This window comes from Somniosus microcephalus, chromosome 3 (assembly GCF_052327205.1).
Source record: "Somniosus microcephalus isolate GS21.2 chromosome 3, FLI_Smic_1.0, whole genome shotgun sequence".
Taxonomy (NCBI): Eukaryota; Metazoa; Chordata; class Chondrichthyes; order Squaliformes; family Somniosidae; genus Somniosus; species Somniosus microcephalus.
The window spans coordinates 104,307,840-104,334,874 of record NC_140989.1 but is presented as its reverse complement, the minus strand read 5'-3'; the positions used below and the strand labels follow the sequence as shown (position 1 = coordinate 104,334,874).

The 27,035-nt window shown below is 44.7% G+C and overlaps 1 protein-coding gene across 4 annotated transcripts in view; it reads left to right on the top strand.

Annotated features, from left to right (window-relative positions):
- The window catches only part of bcl11aa (BCL11 transcription factor A a), a 172,931-nt gene that overhangs the window by 44,911 nt on the left and 100,985 nt on the right, over positions 1 to 27,035 (top strand). Inside the window, exon 2 of one of the 4 annotated variants that reach the window (XM_085981419.1) lies at positions 2,584 to 2,626. The exons of the other annotated variants lie outside the window; for them this stretch is intronic. Coding sequence (XP_085837545.1) covers positions 2,584 to 2,626 — 43 coding nt within the window. The remainder of the gene's footprint in view (positions 1 to 2,583; positions 2,627 to 27,035) is intronic. 4 annotated transcript variants of the gene reach the window in all.

Here is a 27,035-nt window from a genome sequence, read left to right as displayed (position 1 = left end):
ACCAAGAACAATATTGCCAGAGGCACCTGCTTCACTCAAGAGCTGAGTAAAGTTCAGATCTAAACATTATTTTAACTTTGCCTGCCGTTTTCTTTCAATCCAAAAACGTGACCACTCTGAAGGGAAAGGTGAGAACTTGTGGTTAGTTAGGCTTGATTCAAAACATTTTTTCTTCTTCCCAGTTTTCTCCCCTGATGGCAGACACTCATACTGGGAGTGAGTCATGAAGCCCTTAGGTGCCTCGCTCAAGTGCCCGTTCCTCATGTAAAAGCCTAGATGGTGAGTGTTGGCAGGCTATATGATCTTTATGGGGTACCACAGCCGAATCCAATTCTGTTGCCCATGTAAACATATGTTTTCAAGCAGAGGTCACTGGATAGCAACCAGGAGTGGGAACTCTGCCCCATTATGTTTCTCCCCTCCCTAGCTCACAGGTGATATGGCCATTGCAGTGACTGATGCTGCCTCTCTGATGGAGATGAGCTAACTCAACACATACTAGGACTTTCCTTTGTTGAATGGCACGGTGGGTAATGTATTTTACCCACTGACCCATGACTGGAAACTATTTTGAATTTTTCTCAGTAAGAGCGTAGGGGCAGCTTTTTCTCCTCTTGTGCTTGGGGGGTAAAGGACTGCCTGGCTGCAGGGCACCGAGGGAAAATTGGGTGGGGAGGATCGCACGCCTGTAACGGAGCCTGTCTGATTTTCCTCTTTAGGCTGCGCCATGGTAATCCCCTACTCCCAAGCGCAATTAAAGGAAGATTTGTCCCTATAGTGTTGTTAATGCAAGTGAACATCCTCTTGCCTGCAATTCCTGGAAATACTGCAGAAGTGGTCATCATAGTGCAGAAAGGGAAAGGGAGGGGTGTTGGTGGTGAAGGAGAATGGGGGCAGAAGCACAGCTTTGGACTTGAGTGGCTAGGGTTCATAATTCAGCCTCCTTCCTGAGGGATGTGGGTTGAATTGCCTTGTCAGTTTTCAGAAGGGGTGGTTGAAAAATAAAAAGGCTCACGATCCCCAGAGGTCTAAAAAAACAATATGTGCGTGGGCCAGCGTGTGTGGGTCAGTGTATCAAATGAATGGGCCTGCATTTGTGGTCAGAGGCTTCCCATGGGCGAATGCCTCCGAACCGCAAGAAAAGTACGAACCTACCTGATGGTCCAGGAGGTTCGTAGATTCGCGCTCCTGAACCGCTACGCGTATGCCTGCGTAAAGGCCCACGTATGCCAGGGGCACATACGGTTCGCAAGCGCCCCTGGGACCATGTGGGCCAGGCCAACCAATGACTAAGGGGATTCCCATTCATGCTTCTGGGGATTCCATTTACGTACGGAATCCCCATGAGCATAATAGAAATCACCTAAAACACACAATTACGCACCAGTTAACTAAAAATAAATCATCACATGTTCAAAATTAATTCAAATACAATTAAATTAAACATTTAAAACAAATTTATTTTTTGAAAAATAAATGTAAACATTTTAAAAGGGCTAAAAATAACCTATAACTAATTTTTAAGTTTTTTTTAATGTTTAAATAATTTTTAAAAATTATTTTAGTATTTATTAAAATTCTTGCGCTGGTAAATGAAGGCCCTACACCTGCTTTTACCAGGCGTAAGAGTTTCATAGGCATTCGCTGAGCAGCAGTTGTGCAAATAGCCCGCAGTTCCACAAGCTGAAACTTGACAGATCGCAAATTCTGGGTTTTCGTACATGCAGAATCCCGGAACTTGCAGGGCACCTATGGCTGCGTACGCACCACGTACGTGATCATAGGCCCCGGAAAATCCGGGCCAATGTGTCTCCTCTCCACTGACGCTATCTAATGGATTTGTAGTTTGTGTTAGCTGTAGTGAAAAATCTATTCCTCATTAAGCCAAGTGTTTTTAATGCAATGTGACAAATCCAGCAATTGTTTGTCCACTTGCTGTGCGCTGCATAGTTTGTTGCCTTACTACTCCAATTTTGCGTAAAAAGTCCCACAGGCAGTGAAGATGGCAGTTTCTAATCAGATCTGAGTGATAACACATCACTTATTCTAACCATTATGGATGTGGGGTTATTTGGGTCACTTTGGGATGCTACCAATACAGTATTTCTAATAGAGCAAAGAATAGTTTGTGAATATGAAGAATTAGTTATGGGGCATGCCACCATAATAACAATTGTAGTAAATTAGTGACCTCCTTTCGTTCTCCTTGACTACAAATTTGTTGATTCAAGCTGACTAATGTGAACATTTCCAGCCACAGTTTTGATAGAACTTTGGAGGATGCTGTTTATTGCATAAGACTGACTGATTTCAGTACATTTATACTATAACTGTTCTACCAGAATTCCAAACAAGTCATTGTGAAAGTCTTTGTTTTCTCTTTAAATAAAATGTGTTGTGGGACATCACTGCGAGGAGAGCAGGTCAAAACATGCTTACACTCATTAATTGGATCATTTAAACCTACACAGAGCATATTCATATGTGCTAGAGTTTGTTTCAATTTGTTTTCTGTTATGATAGTGCTTTTGTTCTTTCTGACGGATTTTTGTGTCTCTTATTGACGTTTCTTGCTATACTTAGAATGTCAAATCCTTTCAGACGGGAGGGTGCACAAGTTGGAAAAGTGAGTACAAATTATCCCCCTCCCCTGCTTTTTAAGTTAATTTACTGTTTTAAAACAAAAGTCTGCCTGCTTCACATGCCAGTATGGACCTGTTTGTGCTCTATTTTCGGATTCGTAAATAATGTTTGCTTAGTTAACTGGAGGGAGTGACTGCCATTGTCCTGACACCCTGTATGGTGGTTTAGATGTGCAGATGACATCACCACCCCCCCCAACATGCTGAAACCTGTGTGGTTCCACTTCCTATTTTAATGGGAAGTGGAGCAGCTTGGACTTGAAAGCCCCTCCACAATGGGACTGTAGCTTTTAAGAGTGACTGCAATATTAAGAGAGAGCTCCTGCCAAAACTCACATTCCAAATGCCCTCTTAGGCACAGACTTTTTTTGAGGGGGCTGAAGGGGAGGATAGGTAGTGTTCTTTTCTTTTGAGAATAGATTTAAAGCATGGGTCACGAGAATAATTCCCTGGGGAGGAGTGGGTGTTTGTAACCCAGCTGGAGATGCTGAAATGCAGGGAAGGTATTTATGAACTCTATATACAAACCTGAGGTTCGAGCATTATGGTGTTAAAACACTGCTTGTTTGGTTTGGATTTTCTTTTTGTTTCTGAGGGGTGAAACATACTTGCCAGTGACATCTTTCTGTGCTCCTTGACAACAAATTTGAGCGTGTGTGAGCAATCTCGCCTTAGAGACATGTCTATTGGGGTTTATGCAGGTGTTTGAAATGTGGAAGCAGAACTGCTTTAAATGGTGGTTGTTGCAGAAACAGGGCAGCCAGTTTAGCAGAACTGTGCTCATTAGGGCGAATCAGTCAGTTTCCCCCCCCCCCCCCCCATCTTCCTCCTTTTATCCTGTCTTGTATGTGGCCACTCATATCTCGGGCTTATCTGTCTTTATTATGTCTCTATTATGTCCACCTGAGACAAACAAACCATTCCAAATCCTTCTAGGCCGCAGTAGGGAAAACCCAACTTGGCCAAAGACTAATTCTCAGCATGGTGAGATCATTGCGCATTTAAAAAAAGTTCCAAGCCCCCCTCTCTCTCTCTCTCTCTCTCTCTCTCTCTCTCTCGTGCTATCTCTCTCTCTCAGTACAGTTAAAGCTATTCACATAAATAACCACATTAATAATAAAACTATCCAGTCCCTAGCATTCTCAGTGGCTTCATGGTTGCACTAGCAGGAATTGTGCCAGGGAAGACAACGAAACAGTTCTTTAAGCCTCTTTTCTGACAAGATTCATTTAAGAATGGCAGCAACACAGCCTTTTCTGTAGATTAGGAAAAGTGCCCTTTATCAAATTATTGAATAAGGTATGGGGACTTTATTCTGTCCATGACGATTCCACAGCAGAGTAACATTAACTGCAGTGAGGATTTGGGGAAAAGAAAGTGCGGAATAATGGCTTGTGTTGCATGATGTGCTTCAGAAAGTTCAAAGAGAAACAGTGGAATAAATAGATCATTGCTCCGTTCACTGCATCCTGACCGTTCACTCCTGTGAAGGGTTCTAACTCATAAATGTCTACGGCACTCAGAACTTGTGAAAGCAGCTCTCCATATACAGTCAGAACCTTATCAGATTGGTTAAGATCACAATAAAAAAAAAAGTCCTGTTTTATTCCCAATAATACGGCTACAACACTGATGTATGTTTACCTCAGGCCACACTTTCATTCCTTTTTGACAGTGTGACCTTGAGTGGTGTAATGGTTTCTTTGCTTTCCCTTGCCCTGTGCCAGGTGTGGTTCTGTGATATAGGACTACCCATGCTACTTTAATCCTATTTCCTCTGTTCTCCCATTTCCTCCCTCCCCCAACACCATCCCCAGAGGAAGCAAACTGCTCAATTTAACAGCCTAGGCAAGAACTGACCTAACTCACTACATGAAGCCCATGTCGCTCAGGCTGCAATTCAGCTCTTTTTGGCTTGTGTCCAATGCTCTACCAATTGAACCACCAAGTTACCTATTGTGGATTTTAGTGTCTTTCTTTTAGAGACATGTGGTAAACATTTTGCCTACCAATGGTTATTACTATAAATGTTTTGTTCTTTTGAATTTACAAATGTTTAAGTAGGAATTGGTCATCATCTTCTCCATTCCATTCCTTATTTTGAATTCCAGGTATCTGAGATCAGAATAGTCCATTCATTCAAAGAATGCCTTGCATCTGCATTCCTGACCAATCAGGAGTGCTGTTGTTATGATGTTAGACGATGCTCTCAACAGACTAGGACATGGGTGGAATATACATTCTTGGGCAGAATGTATCTGGCTTCCATGGCAACTCGAGTGTTCGATCCCAGGACATGAATATTTTTCTTGAGAATATAGTTCATTACGCAAAGGAGAGGATTATTCTAAGAACTCTGACTTAAGTGACTTTTAATCTTCTATTAATTTATAATTTCCCCATGTGTCTTTTGTTCATGTTCGAATCTCTTCCTTTATTTTCATGTATGGAATAGTTAATGGAGATATTTACCTCCGTGTATCTATTTATAAATTTCAAGTTCTAACTGTCAACTAAGTGGTTTGTGGAGGTTTTTTTCTAATAATTTTAGGTCATCAATGAAATACTGTGTCCCTGTTAGGAGCTCTGCGAAACACAAGGCAGGTGTCTAACATGCAAGCCGCTCCATGCAGTATCAAACTTCAGCTTCTCCTTGATGGAGAAGCATAAGGTTAAGGCCTTGAACCCACGCTGTGCTTCATGCTTCGTACAAAATTCCTATTTTTGCTATTTTAGTGGAGACATTAACCTATTTATTTTTGAATAATTACATCCTCCTTTAAATAAGAGAGCAAAGGAGATTCATGTGAATCTGTTAAAGCGTTTGTATGTTAATATTTGCCCAGTGTTATTTAAAGGCCTAGAAGAGGATGTTTAGTAATGATTTCTGAAGGTTTAAAGCACTGTACCTGAACAAGTCTATATTTAGGTCTGAAGCTGCTTCCTGAATAAAATTAACCTGTATTTCAGCTTTTACTAGCTCCTGTGTTACCTTTGTGTGCCCTCAATTAAAGCTTGCATTGAATTGCAGCAACTAAATTTGTAATGAAAGTTCTGCTTAAAGGAGAAAAATTGAGGCAACATGTAGAGTTTAGGAAAAAAATACAAAACAGAAGCCTTACTATGAGGGTGGAATGTTGTGGAGAATAAAGCTGTTGATGTGTATACGTTGCCCATTGGCTGTGCTGAGCCCATCTACACCCACTGCCTGTATCACCTGCGTGTTTGCATTACCAACGCTCATCACTGCAGTGCAGAATAACAAGCACCTGTATGCAGCACTGATTGAAAGATTGAAAAAAGAAGGTGGGGACTGCAAGTATCAGAAGGGCAGGGAGCGCGCATGAATTAATTTGGTTGAAATGTTTGTCCAGCCTGATCTCGGCCCACCCTGTTACTGTAGCTGCTGAGTGATTCTGGGTCAGACAGCTGCATTTGGGCTGCCTCAACAGTACCTGCAAGTCCCAACAAATCCACGGCTGTGACTGGCCTCTCGTGTTGCTGGTGGCACTGCTGACCTGTGCTGTATGTGACGAATGGGAATATTTAATTCAAGCTACTGTCTTCCACACCTCTCTCATTAAAACTAATTGCTTGTCACTTTCCATTGGAAAATATAGACTTGTGAATGGAATATACTAGATGCACAATAACACTTACTGGCAGTTTCTCTTTCTTTTCAGCTCCCGTTTTCTTTTCATTCCCTTTATTAGTTCACTTCTTTCTCTTGAAAGCCATTTAAAAATAAATCACGTTTTTAAAAAATGTAATTTTTTAAAATTGGATTTATTCAATATTAAAAACATTTACAACATCTTAAACATTCCATTGTACCATACAAATCCCCCTTTCCTAACTAACACACAAACATTCCCCACCACCATTCTACCACTCTGCACAGTCATTCCTCCACCACTTATTAACATCAAAAACTGAAGTTTAATTTGTCTTCTGTGACATATATATTATAAAAATGTAATATATTGAATACAGTAGTGATCTTCATACCTGTGGGAAGGTTAACTGACCTCACCCAAAATGGGTATATTTAGTCACCTCAATGTAAACTATTTCGGGATGGCTTTAGGGATTAGATCGAGTGCAAAGCTGGTCTGAACTGTTCACTCTATATTTTGTTTAAGAATTTTATTGAGCTTTAGGAGGTTTACATGTGTCATTGAATCATTACATTTTGTTCACAAAGTACTTTCCAGCCACATGGTAAGAAGGCTGTCAATATTTAGAAGACATTACAGATTACTGGCACTCCAGCTGTTTGTTGGTAAAGGAAACATAGACACATAGAAGATAGGAGCAGGAGTAGGCCATTCGGCCCTTCGAGCCCGCTCCGCCATTCAATGTGATCATGGCTGATCATCCAAATTCAGTACCCTGTCCCTGCCTTTTCCCCATATCCCTTGATCCCTTCAGCCTCAAGAAACATATCCAACTCTTTCTTGAATATATTTAATGAACTGGCCTCCACCGCCCTCTGTGGCAGAGAATTCCACAGGTTCACCACTCTCTAGGTGAAGAAATTCCTCCTCATTTCAGTCCTAAATGGCTTACCCCTTATCCTTAGACTATGACCCCTGGTTCTGGACTCCCCGGCCATCAGAAACATCCTTCCTGCATCTAGTCTGTCCAGACCTGACAGAATTTTATAGGTTTTGATGAGATCCCCTCTCAATCTTCTAAACTCCAGTGAGTATAAGCCCAATCGACACAATCTCTCCTCATACGTCATTCCTGCCATCCCAGGTATCAGCCTGGTGAATCTTCGCTGCACTCCCTCCATGGCAAGAACGTCCTTCCTCAGGTAAGGTGACCAAAACTGCACACAATACTCGAGGTGCGGTCTCACCAAGGCCCTGTACAACTGTAGCAAGACATCCTTGTTCCTGTACTCGAACCCTCTTGCTACGAAGGCCAACATACCATTTGCCTTCTTAACCGCCTGCTGCACCTGCATGCTTACCTTCAGCGACTGGTGCACAAGGACACCCAGGTCTCTTTGCACTTCCCCTTCTCCCAATCTATTGCCATTCAAATAATAATCTGCCTTCCTGTTTTTGCCACCAAAGTGGATAACCTCACATTTATCCACATTATAGTGCATTTGCCATGTTTCTGCCCAATCGCCCAACCTGTCCAAATCGTACTGGAGTTTCACGACATCCTCCTCACAGCATACCCTCCCACCCAGCTTTGTGTCGTCTGCAAATTTGGAGATATTACATCCAATTCCCTCGTCCAGATCATTAATATATATTGTGAACAGCTGGGGTCCTAGGACCGATCCTTGCGGTACCCCACTAGTCACTGCCTGCCACTCGGAAAACGACCCGTTTATTCCAACTCTTTGCTTTCTGTCCGCCAACCAGTTCTCTATCCAAGTCAATACCTTGCCCCCAATCCCATGTGCCTTAATTTTGCACGCTAATCTCTTGTGTGGGACCTTATCAAAAGCCTTCTGAAAGTCCAAATACACCACATCCACTGGTTCTCCCTTTTATCTATTTTACCAGTTACATCCTCAAAAAATTCCAGTAGATTAGTCAAGCATGATTTACCTTTTGTAAATCCATGTTGACTTTGTCCGATCCTGTCACTGTTTTCCAAGTGCTCTGCTATTACATCTTTTATAATAGACTCTAGCATTTTCCCCATTACCGATGTCAGGCTTACAGGTCTATAATTCCCCGCTTTTTCTCTACCACCTTTTTTGAATAGTGGGGTAACATTAGCTACCCTCCAATACATGGGTACTGTTCCAGAGTCTATCGAGTTCTGGAAGATGATCAGTAATGCATATACTATTTCTAGGGCCACTTCCTTAAGTACCCTGGGATGTAGACCATCAGGCCCTGGGGATTTATCGGCCTTCAGTCCCATCAATTTTCTTAACACCATTTTCCTACAAATACTGATTTCTTTCAGTTCCTCGCTTTCATCAGACCCTATGTTCCCCGGCATCTCTGGGAGGTTATTTGTGTCCTCCTTTGTGAAGACAGAACCAAAGTATGCATTTAGTTGGTCTGCCATTTCCTTGTTTCCCATTATAAATTCCCCTGATTCTGACTGTAAGGGACCTACGCTTGACTTCACTAATCTTTTTTTCTCTTCACATATCTATAAAAGCTTTTACAGTCAGTTTTTATGTTCCCTGCTAGCTTACTCTCATTCTATTTTCCCTTTCTTAATTAATCCCTTTGTCCTCCTTTGTTGACTCCTAAACTGCTCCCAATCCTCAGGATTATTGCTTTTTCTAGCCAATTTATATGCCCTCTCCTTGGACCTTATGCTATCCCTAATTTCCCTTGTTAGCCACGGTTGAGTCACCTTTTTTTGTTTTATTTTTACGCCAAACTGGGATGAACAAATTCTGTAGCTCATCCATTCGGTCTTTGAATGTTTGCCATTGCCTATCCACCGTCAACCCTTTGAGCGCCATTCCCCACTCAATCCTACCCAACTCGCTCCTCAGACCATCGTAGTTTCCTTTATTTAAATTGAGGACCCTTGTCTCTGAGTCAACTACTTCATTCTCCATCTTAATGAAGAATTCGATCATATTATGATCGCTCCGACCCAAGGGGCCTCGTACAACAAGATTGCTAATTAATCCTCTCTCGTTACATAATACCCAGTCTAAGATGGTCTGATCTCAACATATTGGTCCAGGAAACCACCCTGTATATACTCTCTAGGAATTCCTCCTCCACAGTATTGTAACTAATTTGGTTAGCCCAATCTATATGTAGGTTAAAGTCACCCATGATGACTGCTGTGCCCTTATTGCACGCTTCTTTAATTTCCCTTTTAATGCCATCCCCAACCTCCACCTTACTGTTTGGAGGTCTATATACCACTCCCACTAATGTTTTTTTCCCCTTAGTATTTCTCATTCTACCCATACAGATTCCACATCATCAGAGCTAATATCCTTCATTACAATTGTATTAATCCCTTCTTTAACCAGTAATGCTACCCCACCTCCCTTTCCTTTTTGCCTATCTTTCCTGAATATCGAATACCCCTGGATGTTGAGTTCCCAGCCTTGGCCATCCTTGAGCCACGTTTCTGTAATCCCAACCAAATCGTATTCGTTTACCTCTATTTGCGCAGCCAATTCATCCACCTTATTACAAATGCTCCTCGCATTAAGACACAAAGGCCTAGAAATTCACTTGGGTGCGGGCAGCTCGCTCGCGCCCAAAAGTTAGCGCTGGGCGGGGAGGCATTAGCGCACACCGTATATTCGTCTTCTGCGCCCCAATTCTGAAGCGGGCGCTATACCAGGGTGTGCCTGCCTCCGTTTGGGGCGCTGCAACTGAATATCTGCGCGCTAGTTGCCGCAGCGCCACCCGATGCGGTGCGGCAGGCTGCGGTACTGCAGGCCTCCTCCTTCTCTTAAGGGGGAGGTGCCTGCAACGGCCGGAGCCCCGATCGCGAGTGCCGGCAAAAGAGCCTGGCACAACGGAGAAGTGCCGGGCTCCACGGAAACCAGCCGGCAATGCCGCGGGGGGGGGGTGGAGGAGGCCGGGGAAGGAGGTGCGGGCAGGCGGCCGCCGAAAAAGCGGCCGGCCGCACCTTCAGCTTTAAAGCGCCCCACTATGGTAACAGGACGGCCCCGTTTTCTGTTCGCTGTTTGCGCCCGCTTCGGAGGAGGCGGGCGCAAATAAATATGGGGATCGGCGCGGTTTCGGGGCGTTACGGACCACCGCGCACACCGATGACGTCATCGGTCCCGGCGCAGCGCTAACGGCTACCGCCGCCAATACCGCTGCACTCAATTTCCGCGCTACCACCCCGCCGGCGCAAAAGACCTCTTTAGGTGCTAAGTGGGCGCAAGGCCCACTGAATTTCTAGGCCAAAGCCTTCAGGCTTGTTTTTTTAACGCTCTTAGACCTATTAGAATTATTATTTACTGTGGTCACGTTTGATTTAAACCGTTGATTTCTCTGACTGCCACTTTTGTTTTTTTCCTTCCTATCTTTTGCTTTTATCCCTGTTTTCCTTTCCTCTGTCTCCCTGCTCAGGTTTCCAACCCCCTGCCATTTTAGTTTTAAACCCCCCCCGAACAGTGCTAGCAAACTTCCCCGCAAGGATATTTGTCTCGCTCTGGTTCAGGTGCAACCCGTCCGACTTGTTGTTGGAGGTAATTGCGTGGGGGTGGGGAGGCTAGGAGGGAAGAGAATGAGTTTATCTCATTTGAATAGGAATGGCATTGACTCATTATTTACCCCTAGCCTGCCATCTCAAGTCTCTCGAGCATGTCTGTGATGGGGAGGGGGAGCTGGATAGGGAAGGGCCTACATCTGAAACTCTCTTTTCCCCCAAAAAGCTGTTATTTCAAAGCTGAGATCGATAGATTTTTGTTAGGCAAGGTTAATAAGGGGTAAATGGGGTTGAGGTATAGATTGACCATGATCTAATTGAATGGTGGAATAGGCTCAAGGGGCTGAATGGTGGAATGGGCTCAAGGGGCTGAGTGGCCTTGAATGGTGGAATGGGCTCAAGGGGCTGAATGGCCTTGAATGGTGGAATAGGCTCAAGGGACTGAGTGGCCTTGAATGGTGGAATGGGCTCAAGGGACTGAATGGTCTTGAATGGTGGAATGGGCTCAAGGGGCTGAGTGGCCTTGAATGGTGGAATAGGCTCAAGGGGCTGAATGGCCTACTCCTGTTCCTATACCTGGGGTTTCTCTTCTGTTGTGCAAAGCCCATTTTGTTATCTACTTAGATTTGCTAATGACCACAGCTATTTTATCCATATGCTGATTTGGGAGAGAGGGCATCTTGTGCACCTCTGTGTTCAATCCCCTGGATAGCTTTGTTCTGAAGTAAAAAAGCAAAATTACATTTATTTTTGAAATGAAATTTATTTTCTAAGAAGATTAAACAAAAGAGCCATGTTTGAAAATAACATTAAGTGCTGTAGCAGAGCTACTGTTTATGACATCTGGCACCACACTGTAATTTTTAGAAAAGTCCATCTCAAGTCAAAGCAGCCACAACTGTAGGATGCTGGTGGTTTGTTGGGACTGATTGAGGAATTGCAGAGTGCAGTTGTGGTGGTGTTGCTGAGGTTAGAAATGCTGCCGAGCCACAAAGCTCCAGATCTGGCCTTTCTGAAAGTTGTGTAACTTTTTTGTGGTGTGGTGATTGGTGTTTTCTCTTCACCAGAGTTTGCTCAAGGGTCCATATGCTAATAATCCCTGCTCTACGGTCACTGCAGGGCACTGTTCAGAATCAGCAATTGTACCAGCACAGGGACCAGGTGCCTCATTTAAAACCGTAGGTGTGGTAATACCGATGTAACCGTCTTCTGTGCCCTGCTGAGGATTTTTCTGTGGTGGAGTGAACAAAACAAACCACAAAAAGGAAGTTGAAATAAAACTACAGAACTACCCATTTGTTTGAGCATTTCCTATGTCCAGCAGTAAAGGCTTGCCAGCCATCCATCTGCTGTTGTATATTCCTGTACAATCCTTTCTCTGGGTTTCATAAGTCTGTTTCTAGTCTTGCTATACATTCGATAAATAATACCACAAGTTACACTTAGGGCTTTCTGCAGCAAAAACATGGAAGGGGAAAGAGTCATGTATTGGAAAATCACTAACAAAGTGAAATGGAAGCATCCATTGTGTTCTGGTCCAATATCTGTCATGCTCTATATTTAAGACCTGTGGTAAACCACTGTTTGTATTCCACTGTGTACATGCCTGGACATGCCTCGGCTGACTCCTCCCACAAGTCCTAGTATAAAGGTGACTGCTCCCCAGCCCCCTTTGTATTCTGGACTGGTCGACCACTCGAGGCAGACCTTCATTCTTTTGTTAATAAAAGCCTTTAGTTACTCTCTTAACTCTCAGTCTTTTATGAGTAATTGATAGCGCATCAATTTTATTAACAAAATTTTTATAATGGAGAAGATCCTCACACCAGCATGCCTGGACTTAGATCATCGGGAGGCGGACTCATCCACCAAGTTTACTCACTGGCTTAAGTGTTTCGAAAAATTCCTGACCGCCTCCGCAGCAATCAAATCGGACGAGGACAAAGTGGATGTCCTGACCTCCAAAGTGAACCACCGAGTGTACTCGGTCATCCAAGACGCGACCTCGTACGCGGACGCTATCAAGCTCCTCAAGGACCAGTACACGCGCCCAGTGAACGAAGTGTACGCCAGGCACCTTCTGGGGAGTCGTAAACAACAACCTGGGGAATCGACCGTGGAATACCTTCAGGCACTGTCTGTGCTTGGCCGGGCCTGTGGTTGTAAGGACGTAAAGGCCACCGTGTACACAGAGGAACTTATCCGGGACGCTTTTGTAGCGGGCCACAGATCCAATTACACCCGACAGCGACTGTTGGAGCAGAGTGACCTCGACCTCAACAAGGCCTCTGAACTCGCACTATCATTGGATGCAGCCTACCGGGGCATGGATGCCTACTCCTCTGCACCATGGACGCCGCGGGGAATGACAGCCTGGGACACGGTAGGACCGCCTCATAGCGCCGTGCCACCCCAGCCACACCCCAGCAACGGCCCAACTACCGCAGCAGTGTCCCAAGGCCAGACAGCAGTGCCCCAAGGCCAGAAATGCTACTTCTGTGGCCAGGCAAAACACCCCAGAGCGCGCTGCCCGGCGAAAAACGCGATCTGCTCGGGCTGCGGGAAGAAGGGACACTACGCTAGCGTCTGCAGGGCCAAAGCCACCCCGAACCCCAGCAGCGCCGCGTGTGGGCCATGCGGGCCGCCATCTTGGGCCTCCCCGGCCATGTGCGAACCACCGGTACAGCAGCTATTTTGGACGCCTCCAGCCACATGGGGATCATGGACGCCGCCATCTTGGACGACAGCCGGAACGCAGCAGGCCCCCAACACCGCCTCATCTGATACCCGCAGCGACACACCGACCCCTACGCTGGCATCCGTTACACTGGACCAAGCGAGACCGCACCAGCTGGCCAGCTCCACAATGGACATTAAGGTAAATGGCCACGATACAATCTGCCTTTTTGACTCTGGGAGCACGGAGAGCTTCATCCACCCCGACACGGTGCGGCGTTGCTCTCTCCCAGTCCTGCCTGCGCACCAGCGGATTTCTATGGCCTCCGAGTCCCAGTCGGCGGACATCGGCGGCTACTGCGTAGTGACACTTGTAGTAGACGGGACCGTGTACGATCATTTTAAACTTCTGGTCCTGCCCGACCTCTGCGCTGCCGTCCTGCTGGGGTTAGATTTTCAGTGCCACCTTAAAAGTGTTACGATGGCGTACGGTGGACCCCTCCCCCCACTCTCAGTCCGCAGCCAGCAGCTTCCAAATTGCCCGCCACGCACCAGGTGCAACCTCTCCACACTCAGAGTCACCCCCCCCCACTGTTTACTAACCTCACCCCCGACTGTAAGCCCATCGCCACAAAGAGCAGGCGATACAGTGCCGGGGACAGGGTTTTCATTAAAACCGAAGTGGAGCGGCTCCTGAAGGAAGGGATTATTGAGGGCAGCACCAGCCCCTGGCGAGCCCAGGTTGTGGTCGTTAAGACCGGCGAGAAGCAGCGCCTGGTCATCGACTACAGCCAGACAATAAATCGCTACACCCTGCTGGACGCCTACCCACTCCCCCGCATAGCTGATATGGTCAACCAGATCGCGCAGTACCGCGTCTTCTCGACCATTGACCTGAAATCAGCGTACCACCAGCTCCCTATCCGCCCTGGGGACCGCCAGTATACTGCCTTTGAGGTGAACGGCCGTCTCTATCACTTCCTTAGGGTTCCCTTTGGCGTCACCAACGGGGTCTCCGTCTTTCAAAGCGAGATGGACCGGATGGTAGATCAAAATGCGTTGCAGGCCACTTTCCCATATCTGGACAATGTGACCATCTGCGGCCGTGACTTGCAGGACCATGACGCAAACCTCGAAAAATTCCTCCGCACCGCCCAACTCCTGAACCTGACATATAACAAGGAAAAGTGCATATTCCGCACAAACCGCCTCGCCATCCTTGGCTGTGTTGTGGAACACGGAGTCATCGGCCCCGACCCCGACCGGATGCGTCCCCTTATGGAACTCCCACTGCCTCAAGGCCCTGAAGAGGTGCCTAGGGTTTTTCTCCTATTACGCCCAGTGGGTCCCCTACTATGCGGACAAGGCCCGTCCGCTGATCAAGTCCACCTCTTTTCCCTTGACGGCAGAGGCCCGCTTAGCCTTCCACCGTATCAAGGAAGACGTTGCCAAAGCCACCATGCACGCAGTGGACGAATCCATCCCCTTCCAGGTGGAAAGCGACGCGTCCGACTTTGCCCTGGCCGCTACCCTCAATCAGGCGGGGAGACCCGTGGCCTTCTTTTCACGAACCCTCCAAGGCCCGGAGACCAGACACTCCGCTGTTGAGAAGGAGGCCCAGGCGATTGTGGAGGCTGTGCGTCATTGGAGGCACTACCTGGCCGGAAAACGATTTACCCTGCTCACTGACCAGCGTTCAGTTGCTTTCATGTTTAACAACAAGCAGAGGGGCAAAATCAAAAATGACAAGATCTTGAGGTGGAGAATCGAACTTTCCACCTACAATTACGAGATCTTGTACCGGCCCGGGAAGCTCAATGAACCCCCGGATGCGCTATCGCGTGGCACCTGCGCCAGCGCGCAGATCGATAGACTGCGGGCCCTCCACAATGACCTCTGCCACCCGGGGGTCACCAGGTTCTTCCACTTCATCAAGGCCCGCAACCTGCCTTACTCTATTGAGGAGGTCAGGACCATGACCAGGAACTGCCAAGTCTGCGCTGAGTGCAAACCGCACTTTTATAGACCAGACAGGGCCCACCTGATAAAAGCCACTCGCCCCTTCGAGCGCCTGAGCGTTGATTTTAAAGGGCCTCTCCCCTCCTCCGACCGCAATGTGTACTCCCTCAATATTATTGATGAGTACTCCCGTTTCCCGTTCGCCATCCCCTGCCCGGACATGACCAGTGCCACGGTCATTAAATGTCTGAACGACCTCTTCACCCTGTTCGGTTTCCCCAGCTATATCCATAGCGACCGGGGCTCATCGTTTATGAGCGACGAACTCCGTCAGTACCTGCTAACTAGGGGTATTGCCACAAGCAGGACCACCAGTTACAACCCCCGGGGGAACGGGCAGGTGGAAAGAGAAAATGCGACAGTTTGAAAGGCCGCCCTGCTAGCCTTAAAGTCTAGGGGCCTTCCAACCTCCCGCTGGCAGGATGTGCTCCCCGATGCGCTCCACTCTATTCGGTCACTGCTCTGCACTGCCACTAACGCCACCCCTCATGAGAAAATGTTTGTCTTCCCAAGGAAGTCCACATCGGGGACATCGCTACCGCCATGGCTGACGTCCCCAGGGCCGGTCCTACTGAGAAGGCACGTGAGGACCCATAAAACGGACCCCCTGGTCGAGAGGGTCGACCCCCTCCACGCCAACCCCCAGTATGCTTACATTGCATACCCGGACGGGCGGGAGGACAGTCTCCATCAAGACCCAGCTCCAGAAAGTGCACGTTATGAAATCTTTATTCCTTTCGATAGCCAAAAATACTTCAATCTTACAAAAAAAACATGTTTCCTAATCAAAAATCTATATCCAGAAGAAAATTAACATTCCCCACCCCTCCCCTTTATTAATAAATATTTATGTTGTTGGTCAATTTTCTTTTGATTTCTCAACGGTTGAATTGCCATAAAGGAGGGAGGGGGAAGACGGTTGTGAACCACACCTTGCATTTGACAGCTGTGGGCCTGGTATTTAGGTTTGGAAAAGGTACGCAAACTCTATTTCTGCACTGCCTGGGCATTGAGATATGAGAGCAAAGCCTACTCTGCAGATGTACAAGACTAGGCTGCATATCATTGACCTGAAAACAATATTTGGTTAATCCGTGCTTTAATGAATGGTCCTTTGGTCTCCTGATTAATAGTCCTCGTTCTTAATGTTTTCATTGGCTGCTTCAGAACTCAAATGAAAAGCCGGTTAAATAAACTGTGAAATGATAATTGCGATGACATTGACACAGTGATTTAAAAAAAAAATGTTGTTTTGATTCTGCAGTATGATTAAAAGCAAACACTTCACATCAGATCCACTTGGCAGTGCCAATCCCACACACACAATAATGCATACCTGTAAGGGAGTTGGAACACACTAACTCGATAAGGGGTTCAGATGACATAATAAATTCAAGAGGAAAGCTTAAGCAGTTGATGAATGTTTTCTGAATTCACGGATTATTTTACCAATTTTAACTTCCTTCCGGGTATGTCCTTATAATAAGGGATCTAAAAGATGTGTTTAGAAGAATAATTCTAGTCGATCTCCCATAGTATTACATTGGGAGTCAAGACCAAGAGTAGTCCTCAGGTGAAGTGGGATTAAAGGGCAGGGCAAAATTAAACCAGGGTACGCAGATGAAATTCAGTTATACCTTATGTGCTTATTTTCATACAATACTTTGATTTTATATTGTTATTTACAGTTGAATAGCAAAAAGTACCACAGTTTGATAAGTAGAGTTGGAGTAAAGAGAAAAGACTGGTTAACATTTGGACACAGTCCCTTTGTCTATAGGGTTTGTGTCCAAAATGGTAGCCAACCTTTTCTCTTTACAAATGCTGAGGGATCTGCTATATATCACCAGCACTTTCTGTTCTTCTATCATTATATGTTACAAAAGAAGCATTTGACAAATTGCAGTTCTAAGGATGCTGTAATATGTGAAATATTTTATTTCTGCTCTTTTTATTTATGAAATCTTCCCCTTCGGTTTGGGGGAAGATGTCTTTGGGGGTGCGGGGGAGGGGCTGAATTCACCAACTGAGCAAACCGTATCTGACCCAGCCTTAAAAAGAGCTTGACAAAGTCAACAGACAAAGGCAGTTCACTTCAAAGCTGATCTATCTCCCAAATTACACTGAGTCAGGTTTGGGGGGGCAGGGGTGTTAGGTCTTCTCCATGACAGCAGGATGCAATGTCTGGCAAGAACTAGGCTTTTCGTGAATGATCTTGTATTTGAAAACATTGCCAGCCCCAGTAACCTGATCAAATGGACACCAGTAACTTGCTACGTGACCTGTAAATCATCAGCACGATATGTCACCAGGTTTTGACAAGTTCGCAAAATACAGCCATGTATCCCCTCCAACAATCTGCTGGGGCAAGTACCCACATCCTGTGCAGTTTGTCTGGTATTTGGTAATATCTGTATTGTTCAAGTGCAAATGGATACCAGGTGCACCATTTGTCACAGTAGTTACTGGGTTCTACACAATATTGTGAATACATCACCGGAAGATTGAGCCAGGCCTGTGGACAGTTGGTTCTGATTTGGAAATGTCTTCTGTCAAGGCTACTTTATTATTTGGTCCAATAATTATTCTGTTTGGTACAGTAGTGGCTGGGCTTTACATTATCTAGGTTATTCATTGCAGTAGTTACTAGGCTCTACATTATCTGGGTTATTCATTGTACTTACTGGGTTCTACATTATCTAGGTTGCTCGTTGAAATAGTTACTAGGCTGTACATTATCTAGGTTACTCAGTGTAGTAGTGACTGGTTTCTATATTATTTAGGTTATTCAATAGTGGTGACTGGGTTCTTTATCATCTAGGTTATTTATTGTAGTGGTGACTGGATTCTACATTATCTGGATTATTCAGCACTATAATCATTGGGGTTTACACTAATTGAAACCTAGAGTTATGAGGAATTCGTTCCAGTTGGGGTTTAGTGACCGACAATGCTGTCGTTAATATAATGCTACAAAAACAAAACTAGGATGCAGAGCAGCAAATAACAAAACTAATAGGATGTTGAGCTACACAGCCAAAACAGTAGAACCCAAGTCAGAGTAACACGATAGCAAAATACTGCGGATGCTGGAAATCTGAAATAACAACGAAGGGTCCCAGACTGAAACGTTAACTGTTTCTCTCTCCACGGATGCTGCCTGACCTGCTGAGTGTTTCTAGCATTTTCTGTTGTTATTTACAAGTCCGAGTAAGTTGTGACCAAGCTATACAGTACTGTGTCTAATTTTGGTTACCGAGAAGTAAGGAAGATATTCAAGTGTTGGAGGCAGATATTGGCAATAATTTTAGTTGCCAACGTACTGTTTATATTAGAGGTCCTATTACTAAATTATATACCTCTCCGATTCCCCCTTTAAGGATTTAAAACGTCTCCAAGCTGGAAAGTCCAATTTTCTCCGACTGTTTCTTATAATGTAGACCTTTTTACACGAGTGATCAGTCTCGCGGCTCTTCTTTGCATTGCTTAAGTGTTTTCTTTGCTTCTCGGCAACCAGAACTGGACACAATACTCAAAGTGCAGTCTGACCAGAACAGTATACAGTTAGATCACAACGTCCTCTGACTTGTATTCTACTGTTTGGGCTGTGTAGTTCAACATTCTATTAGTTTTATTGATTGCTGCTCTACATAGTTGGACATGGTGGGTGTCGAATTTACTAAGACCCCTAGATCCTAGCCACTTTGAGAGTATAAGTGTCACTTATTTTTCCTTCCCTGTATGAAGTACTTGCATTTCTCTGCATTTAATTTCATCTGCCATTTTCTGCCCACGTCCAACTAACCTGTTATTTCTGAGCTGCCTCCTTTGATTTTAATTCCCCACCTAGTATGGTATCATCTGCAAATTTGACTACTTTGCATTGAGTTTGAGTCCAAGTCATTTATGTAAATTAGGCACTGCACCTAGTACTTCCCTCTAACCTGTACCTGTTGTTCTCCACCCGTCAGCCAATTTCTAGCTTTTACTGGTTATTTACTTAATTAATGACAGCTGTCATTTTCAATTAAAAAAACGTAGCAAGTGCCCCCTTCTAAAGGGGCTCAACCCACAAACTAAATTAACCAAAATTTAAATGAAACTTAAATCAAATAAAAAAATTTATTCTGAGGGGTGATGAAGGACTGCAGTTCCTCCGGTGCGCACTGGTCGCGGAAGGCCTCAAGCGTACCAATGGACACCTTGTATTCCATCTCCAGGGATACCCGGGTGCAAAGGTAACTGCAGAAGAGAAGTAGGCAGTCGGGCCAAATGACTGCCCGCTGCCTGGACCTGTTGATGGGCACCTTGGCCAAGCCCAGGAGCAGTCCTACGAGGAGGCCCTCCGACATGCCCGCTCCCCCCACTGCACCTGGCTAAAGATCAGGAGCGTGGGACTGAAATGCAGCCAAGAATTCAGGAGCAGGCCCTTCAAATAGTGGAAGAGAGGTTGCAACCTCTTATCAGCCAATTTCTATCCATTCCCAAGATTTGCATAGCTTCCCCACAGCTTTGAATTTAACCATTAGCTTTTCATGTGGAACTTTGCCAAATGTCTTTTTGGAAATTTAATTACACTAGACCTGTAGCGAATGTAAGGCTTTCCACAGACCACTTGGATTATTGCTTCCTTAAAGTCGTCAAGGAGATTGGTATGGCCACATCTTCCCCATCTAGCTCTGTGCTAACTGCTGCTTACTAGTCCGCTATATCTTGTGCAGGAGCATCTAACTTGTGAAGCTGATCCCATCTATATCATGTCTGACTATGAACGGCCATGGTGCCCAGACTAGTTTCCCTCCTCATAAAGGCCAAACGTGCAAGACAGAACTGAAGAAGGGAAGTAACTAACCCCTTAATTATCGCACTTCTTACACCGTGAAAGAAGTCCTACTCTTTCCCCCTTCCCTGTGGAGTAGGAGGGCACAGGGGAGTGTCTTGGGATCTACCTTTCACTCAAGAGGTTCTTTGTTTTGTTTTTAAAATTAAAATTAAAATTGTGTTCAATTCCCAGGAAGGCGTACCTTATATTTAAAAAAAAAAAAAAAGTTCAAAACATTGACATTATTCTCAATTGACTTGTGTGATGTGCTATGAACCCTTCAACAGAGTTCCCCCAAAACAAAAACACTTGACAAAAGAAGATTGTTTGACTGGGTGGTTAGTTCATCTCACTCATTGGAGAAACCAGTAAAGTGGTTGTCTGCCTTATCATTCTGTTTGCACTGAGCTTGAGCCCTGACTTTATCTTCATTGTAGGTTGCTCTGGGTGTTGCCTCCTGGAGTGGAAATGATCTGTGAAACTCCCCGGGAGATGCTCTACAAGGGTGTGGAAAGAAAAGTCCTGCAATAGGGGTGATATAATATGCTCTTAAAGGCATAGACACCCAAAATAAAATATAAAAGAATGGTGTGTCCTTTTTGCCTAGCACTCATTTATGAGCTATTAGTAGGAAAAAAGAATTGTAGGACCAGGCAGCCTCAATTGGAGAACTTTCTTTTTAACGATTGAATTGTGTATTTTGATGGAATGTCAGCTGAATGAGTTTCCATACCCACCTTTTATATAAATGCGCTCATGCCCCACCAGTTTGGACAATGTCCAACAACAACATTAACTTGCATTTATATAGCACCTTTAACTTAGTTAAATGTCCCAAGGCACTTCACAGGAACATTATCAATCAAAATTGATACGGAGTCACATAAGGAGATATTAGGACAGAAACCAAAAGCTTGGACAAAGAGGTAAGTTTTAAAGGAAGAGAGTTAGATAGAGTCCCGCCTGTCTCTGCCCCTGCCTGAGATCATCAGCTGCTGAAACCCTCATCCATACCTTTGTTACCTCTAGACTTGACTGTTCCAATGCACTCATGGCCGGCCTCCCACATTTTACCCTACGTAAACTTGAGTTGATCCCAAACTCGGCAGCCCGTGTTCTAACTCGCACCAAGTCCCGTTCACCCATCACTCCTGTGCTTGCTGACCTACATTGGCTCCCCGTTAAGCAATGCCTCGATTTCAAAATTCTCATCCTTGTTTTCAAATCCCTCCATGGCCTCGCCCCTCCCTATCTCTGTAATCTCTTTCAGCCCCACAATCCCCCCACCCCCCCTCCGAGATATCTGCGCTCCTCTAATTCTGCCTTCTTGAGCATCCCTGATTATAATCGCTCAATCATTGGTGGCCGTGCCTTCTGTTGCTTCGGCCCTAAGCTCTAGAATTCCCTGCCTAAACCTCTCCACCTCTCTACCTCTCTTTCCTCTGCTCCTTAAAACCTACCTCTTTGACCAAGCTTTTGGTCACCTGCCCTAATTTCTCCTTATGTGGCTCGGTGTCATTTTTTGTCTTTTCATTCATCTGTGAAGCGCCTTGGGAAGTTTTACTATGTTAAAGGTGCTATATAAATACAAGTACAGGAAACTGTGTGTTATCCGGAGGCTAAATGTCCGGCAAGCTCGAGCCACCGGCAAAAATCAGGAGCCGTTTTGTTAGGTTTTTTTTCTTCTCGTGGCTTTTTTTTCAACAGTCAGGCTCTGCAAAGTCTCTCTGAAGCTGTTGCTAAGCGACAGAGACGCTTCCAAGGTACGGCCGACTGTTTAGAAGCTGTTGCTAAGCAACAGTGTTTGTTGCCAGATACGGAGCTCCGTATGCTTCAACATTAACGCTGGTGTGTCCGGCAGTTTTGAGGGAACGGCAACAGCTCGGTCCCGTCGGTGCCGGATAGCACAAAGTTTCCTGTAGTTGTTTGAGAGGCGGAGAGATTTGGGGAGGGTTTTCCAGAGCTTAAGGCCTAGGTAACTGAAGGCACGGCCACCAATGGTGGAGCGATTAAAATTGGGGATGTTCTAGAGGCCAGAATTGGAGGCGTGCAAAGGGTTGTAGGGCTGGAGGAGGTTGCAGAGATAGGGAGGAGCGAGGCCATGGAGAGATTTGAAAAGAAGGATGAGAATTTTAAAAGCGAGGCGATGCCGGATCTTGAACCAATAAAGATAGAAAGAAAGACTTGCATTTATATAACTCCTTTCACGACCATCTGACATCCCAAAGCGCTTTACAGAGGTACTTTTTGAAGTGTAGTCACTGTTGTAATGTAGGAAATGCAGCAGCCAATTTGCGCACAGCAAGCTCCCACAAACAGCAACGTGATAATGACCAGATAATCTGTTTTTCAGTGATGTTGATTGAGGGATTAATATTGGCTAGGACAACGGCCCTGCTCTTCTTCGATGCAGTGCCATGGGATCTTTTACGTCCACCTGAGAGGGCAGACGGGGCCTCGGTTTAATGCCACATCCGAAAGACGGCACCTCTGACAGTGCAGTACTCCCTCAGTACTGCACTGGAATGTCGGCCTAGATTTTTTTTTTGTGCTCAAGTCCCTGGAGTGGAAATTGAATCCACAACCTTCTGACTCAGGCGAGGGTGCTACCAACTGAACCACAGCTGAAGTGAGCACAGGGGTGATGGGTGAACTGGACTTAGGATATGGGCAGCAGAGTTTTGGATGAAGTTTATGGTGGGTGGACTGAAACATCTAACTCTACACTTGCCTGAACAGAACTCCAGCCCTGAAGTTCTAATAAATGTGATTACGCCTGACATTAACTGCCACTGGGCACTGCACTGCAAAATGTAGGATTCAGTGGGAGGTCACCTCCTCTCCATACTGCTGGCAGGTGCTTGTGCTATTATGGGAGCATCTTGGGTGCCTACTGGGGGGAGATGCTGGATCCATCCACACCTCTGAAATGTCTCCAGTGGCCCCCTGTATAGAATAGGCTGGTATGCCTCTTAGCGTGCCAGTTTCCAAAAATGCACGAGGCTTCTGAGAGGCCAGGGATAAGGGAACTCCTGGTGTAGCAAATTCCTGACCTCTCCACATCAATGGCCTTGTTTGAGATGGGCAGAAGCTTCACCTCAAACAAAGGCCACAGGTTGTGACCTGGCATATCTGGGTCCTGGCCTAATTTGCAGTCCTTCTGCCATACTCCCCGTGGTGTAATGGTGGAAGAGCTGAGCATTTTCAGACTGTGTATCTTCTTAATTGGACATGACTCCTTTTATAGTAGTATGCGTGAGCCCTTGTGAATTCCCCCCTCCCCCTTGGAATGGGCTAATAACCAGGTGCTTTACATATTTTTTAATGAGCTGTCTATCTTGTTGCACACCTCATGGCCCCCAGCATTTAATTTCAGTCTGAACTTTGTCTAATTTGCAGGGTGTAGATGGTCTCTTCCAGAAATGTACACCTTCCAAGTGTAGGGGCTTATTCCAGTTGCGCTTAGCTATTTGCTGTTTTCGTAAACAGTGGGGGAAAAAATTAATAATGTCAAAACTTAGTGACCTCAAATCATGGGATTTAAAAAAAAAAAGATGACTTTTATCATTTAGAGTTGTGTTGAGCCAGGTAAATGGGCATGGCGGTTAAATGTAATTGGCAATGGTTGCCATGAATCTTGATCACTGAAATGTGGTTTTGGCAGACTTCCTAAGCTGGAAGGGTGTGTGTACTTTGTGATATATTATAATGCATTTAGAGTATTTAGGGAAGTTCTTCAGATGTCTTCTGAAACGTTGATGCCTCAGAAAGGCACAATTGATCTGCTTACTGTCGGCTAACTACCAGAGTGCTTCCTGTTTGGGAGATAGCTAACTAAATGCCGTAGTCTGGTCCTTGAATAGTTGTACAAATTAAACATGTTACAGACTTGTAGGGTGAGGGAGGGGAAGGCAACAAGAAATGGTTTTAACAGAACCAAGATGTCATAGGAAATTATTCAAGATCCTTGCAGTGTACAACTGCATCATCATCTCTGAATGAGAAAAGGGGTTACTTTGCTGTTTTTATTGACTCTCGCAACTTTGTTCATTTAGGAACTGAGTGCAACCGCCCCCCACCCCACACAGAATAGTCAATTATCTTTTTAGTTTCTCTGTAGTGAAAATGGCCAATGAGTTTTTTTTAAATAAAGGTGTACCCACTGCCATTTTTGATAGTGCCAAACTATATGCTGCTATTGGTAACAACCTCTGATCTCATTTGCTATTGCAAACCTGCACCCTTGTATTTTTCTCAAAAAATGACATTTAAAAGGGAATTATTGTCACTGAAAAGCAGTTGTCAAACTCTTGTAATTTTTTTTGTAAATGTGTGACAGGATGATGTAATTCAGTTTGGAATGACATACTTTGAATTGACGAGCAAACCCTGTGTTACTTGCACATGATCTCATCACAATGGGCAACTATTCTAATTGGCCTCTTTCCACAAAATGACAATGGCCATCCCCTCCCACTGTCATTAATAAAACCTCCAGCAATCTGATGAGATGCAAATAAACATTTACTGTCCCCCTTTTTAAATGTGTAAAAAAACAGTTGAAAATAATTGTTCACTTTGTCAGGATAGAATTGCTACTGAGTTGTGACAAGGTCTGAGCCAAAGCATTGCTGCTAGTTTGACGAGGGCTGTTGGTGTATTTTTTTTAAGCATACGGAAGGTTAATTTTAGCTCCTGACTGGAGGAAGATATCAGGAAATGACTACGGAAAGGTACTTTTTAGCAGTACTTGTACCTTTTGTATGCTGATCAACAAAAACTGCATTTGAGAAGTCCTGATCTTTTAATAGAAAGGAACTATATTTAAATAACTATGGTGTGTGATTGTATGAACAATTTTCACTGCTGTTATTAAAATAAAATGAAGTGCTGTTGCACACAGTTACTAATCAACACCATTCAATTTCTGAGTTTTCCATTTACAGGAAAGCTACGTCTTAACACTGGCTTTGAATGATCTGTTGAAAATATGTCATTTTTAAAGAGCCATGTTGTAAAGAGCATCTTTTCCTATGGTTTCTGAATTTAAGAGTTATAAATGTTATATCAGAGGTTGTGGCATATCCACATATCAGAATAGCTCTTGAATTTACAGTGCGTGAATATACATAGTCACAGAGCTAGATTCTGTTATGTTTATGTCATGGCAGTAGTGTGCTTTGCGCTGTTGTTTTGTGAAGCAAAATATTTTGCACGATGCAAATTGCATCATTTTGCCTTGTTTTTGTCCCCTCCCCGACCCATCCCCATTTGCAGTTGCACATTTCTGTTGTGGTATATCGTGAACTGAATCCTGTGCATTTTCACGTGGTGTGCTGGCCGTGGCCACCATACTGCACATTATTGCGCCTCTGTGGCTTCTATCTACCAAAAGGTCCCTTCGTACTTTCTCTTTCACTCTCTTTTCTCCATCATTTAGAGAAAGTAGTCTAAGGATTAATGTCCGTGCCCAAACCTATTTCTCCCCCAGAACTCTCTGGAATGCCATGTAAATCATGATTTTTTTTTTGGTTTGGTTAGCACTGCCAAATGGATTTCATGAGAATGGTGCCTGACACAGATACATTACAAATGTAGGATTCAGGCCTCAATTCTGTTCCATTATATATAATCCATTTTATATTTCTTTGGTACTATTAACAAAACTGCTTGAAATCCAGTTTATGTTTTATTTACTGTAGTAAGCAGTTGTGTTAAAAATCTGTTAAGACATGGCATAACTTGGAATTCCTCCAAGGATCCCTGACACTGCTTAAGACAAATGGATTCTTTTACAAACAAACCTTCTAGCCAAGTCTCTGAATGCTGACCAATCAATTGTAAACTTTGTGGCTTAATTGTGGAAAAAAATAAAACCCTCTCAATAAAACTGATTTGTAAGAAGCGAAGTATGTGAAGGCAATTTAAGTTTTTTTTTCCCTCCCTCTTTCTGCTCTGAAGTTGCTAACTTACTGTTTGGTTCCACAGTTGCTGACAGCCCTCTGATACCTCAGCCATCTAGCTATTCCTCATGCGTAGACCTAGACAGTGAGAGCCAGCAAGTTATTTGACTGTGGAGGGCTTTTTTACAATTGACCCTGATCCTGGCATTGCAGCATCCACATACAAAGACTTTCCAGCAGGGGTCAGTGGGTAGCAATTAAAAATGAGAATCCTGGCTTCCCCCACCCCTCCCAGCCCCACCCCCAGTCCAGGGGACTGAAGTGTAGTGCTCCCAGCAAACTTATCAAAAATTAGGGATCAAACCTGGGACCTTCGAAGTCTGTATGGTTAAACACCACACAATGCAGCGCCTTTATTTTCTGAGCCATTAGGGAAGTAAAAGTTTAAAGCTAACGCTGGCTTTCTAAATAACCTGGGAAAATCAGTGGGGAAAGAGAAAGAGAGAGCGAAAGATCAATTAATGGGCACCCTGATAATGAGGATGCTTGTTCAAAGAGGACTGTTGCTCAGTTATTTATTAATTCCCAACACTCTTTAATAGGAATGGTGGGTTAAAAGGAACATATACGTTGCCACAGGGGTCTTCCCATTACCAGTAAGAGGCTTCTAATACAACTTTAAAATGACTTGTACCTTTTCGTATCAGACTGCTGTTGCCTTGTACTTTACAGCGTCTATTTTTGTAAAAGAAAATTGCTCGGGGGAGTGAACCCCTGGGGCTTTGCGCAGCAGTGCATACCTTTTTAATTAATTTGATGTGTTTGTGGAAACCATCATTGGTGTTTAATAAT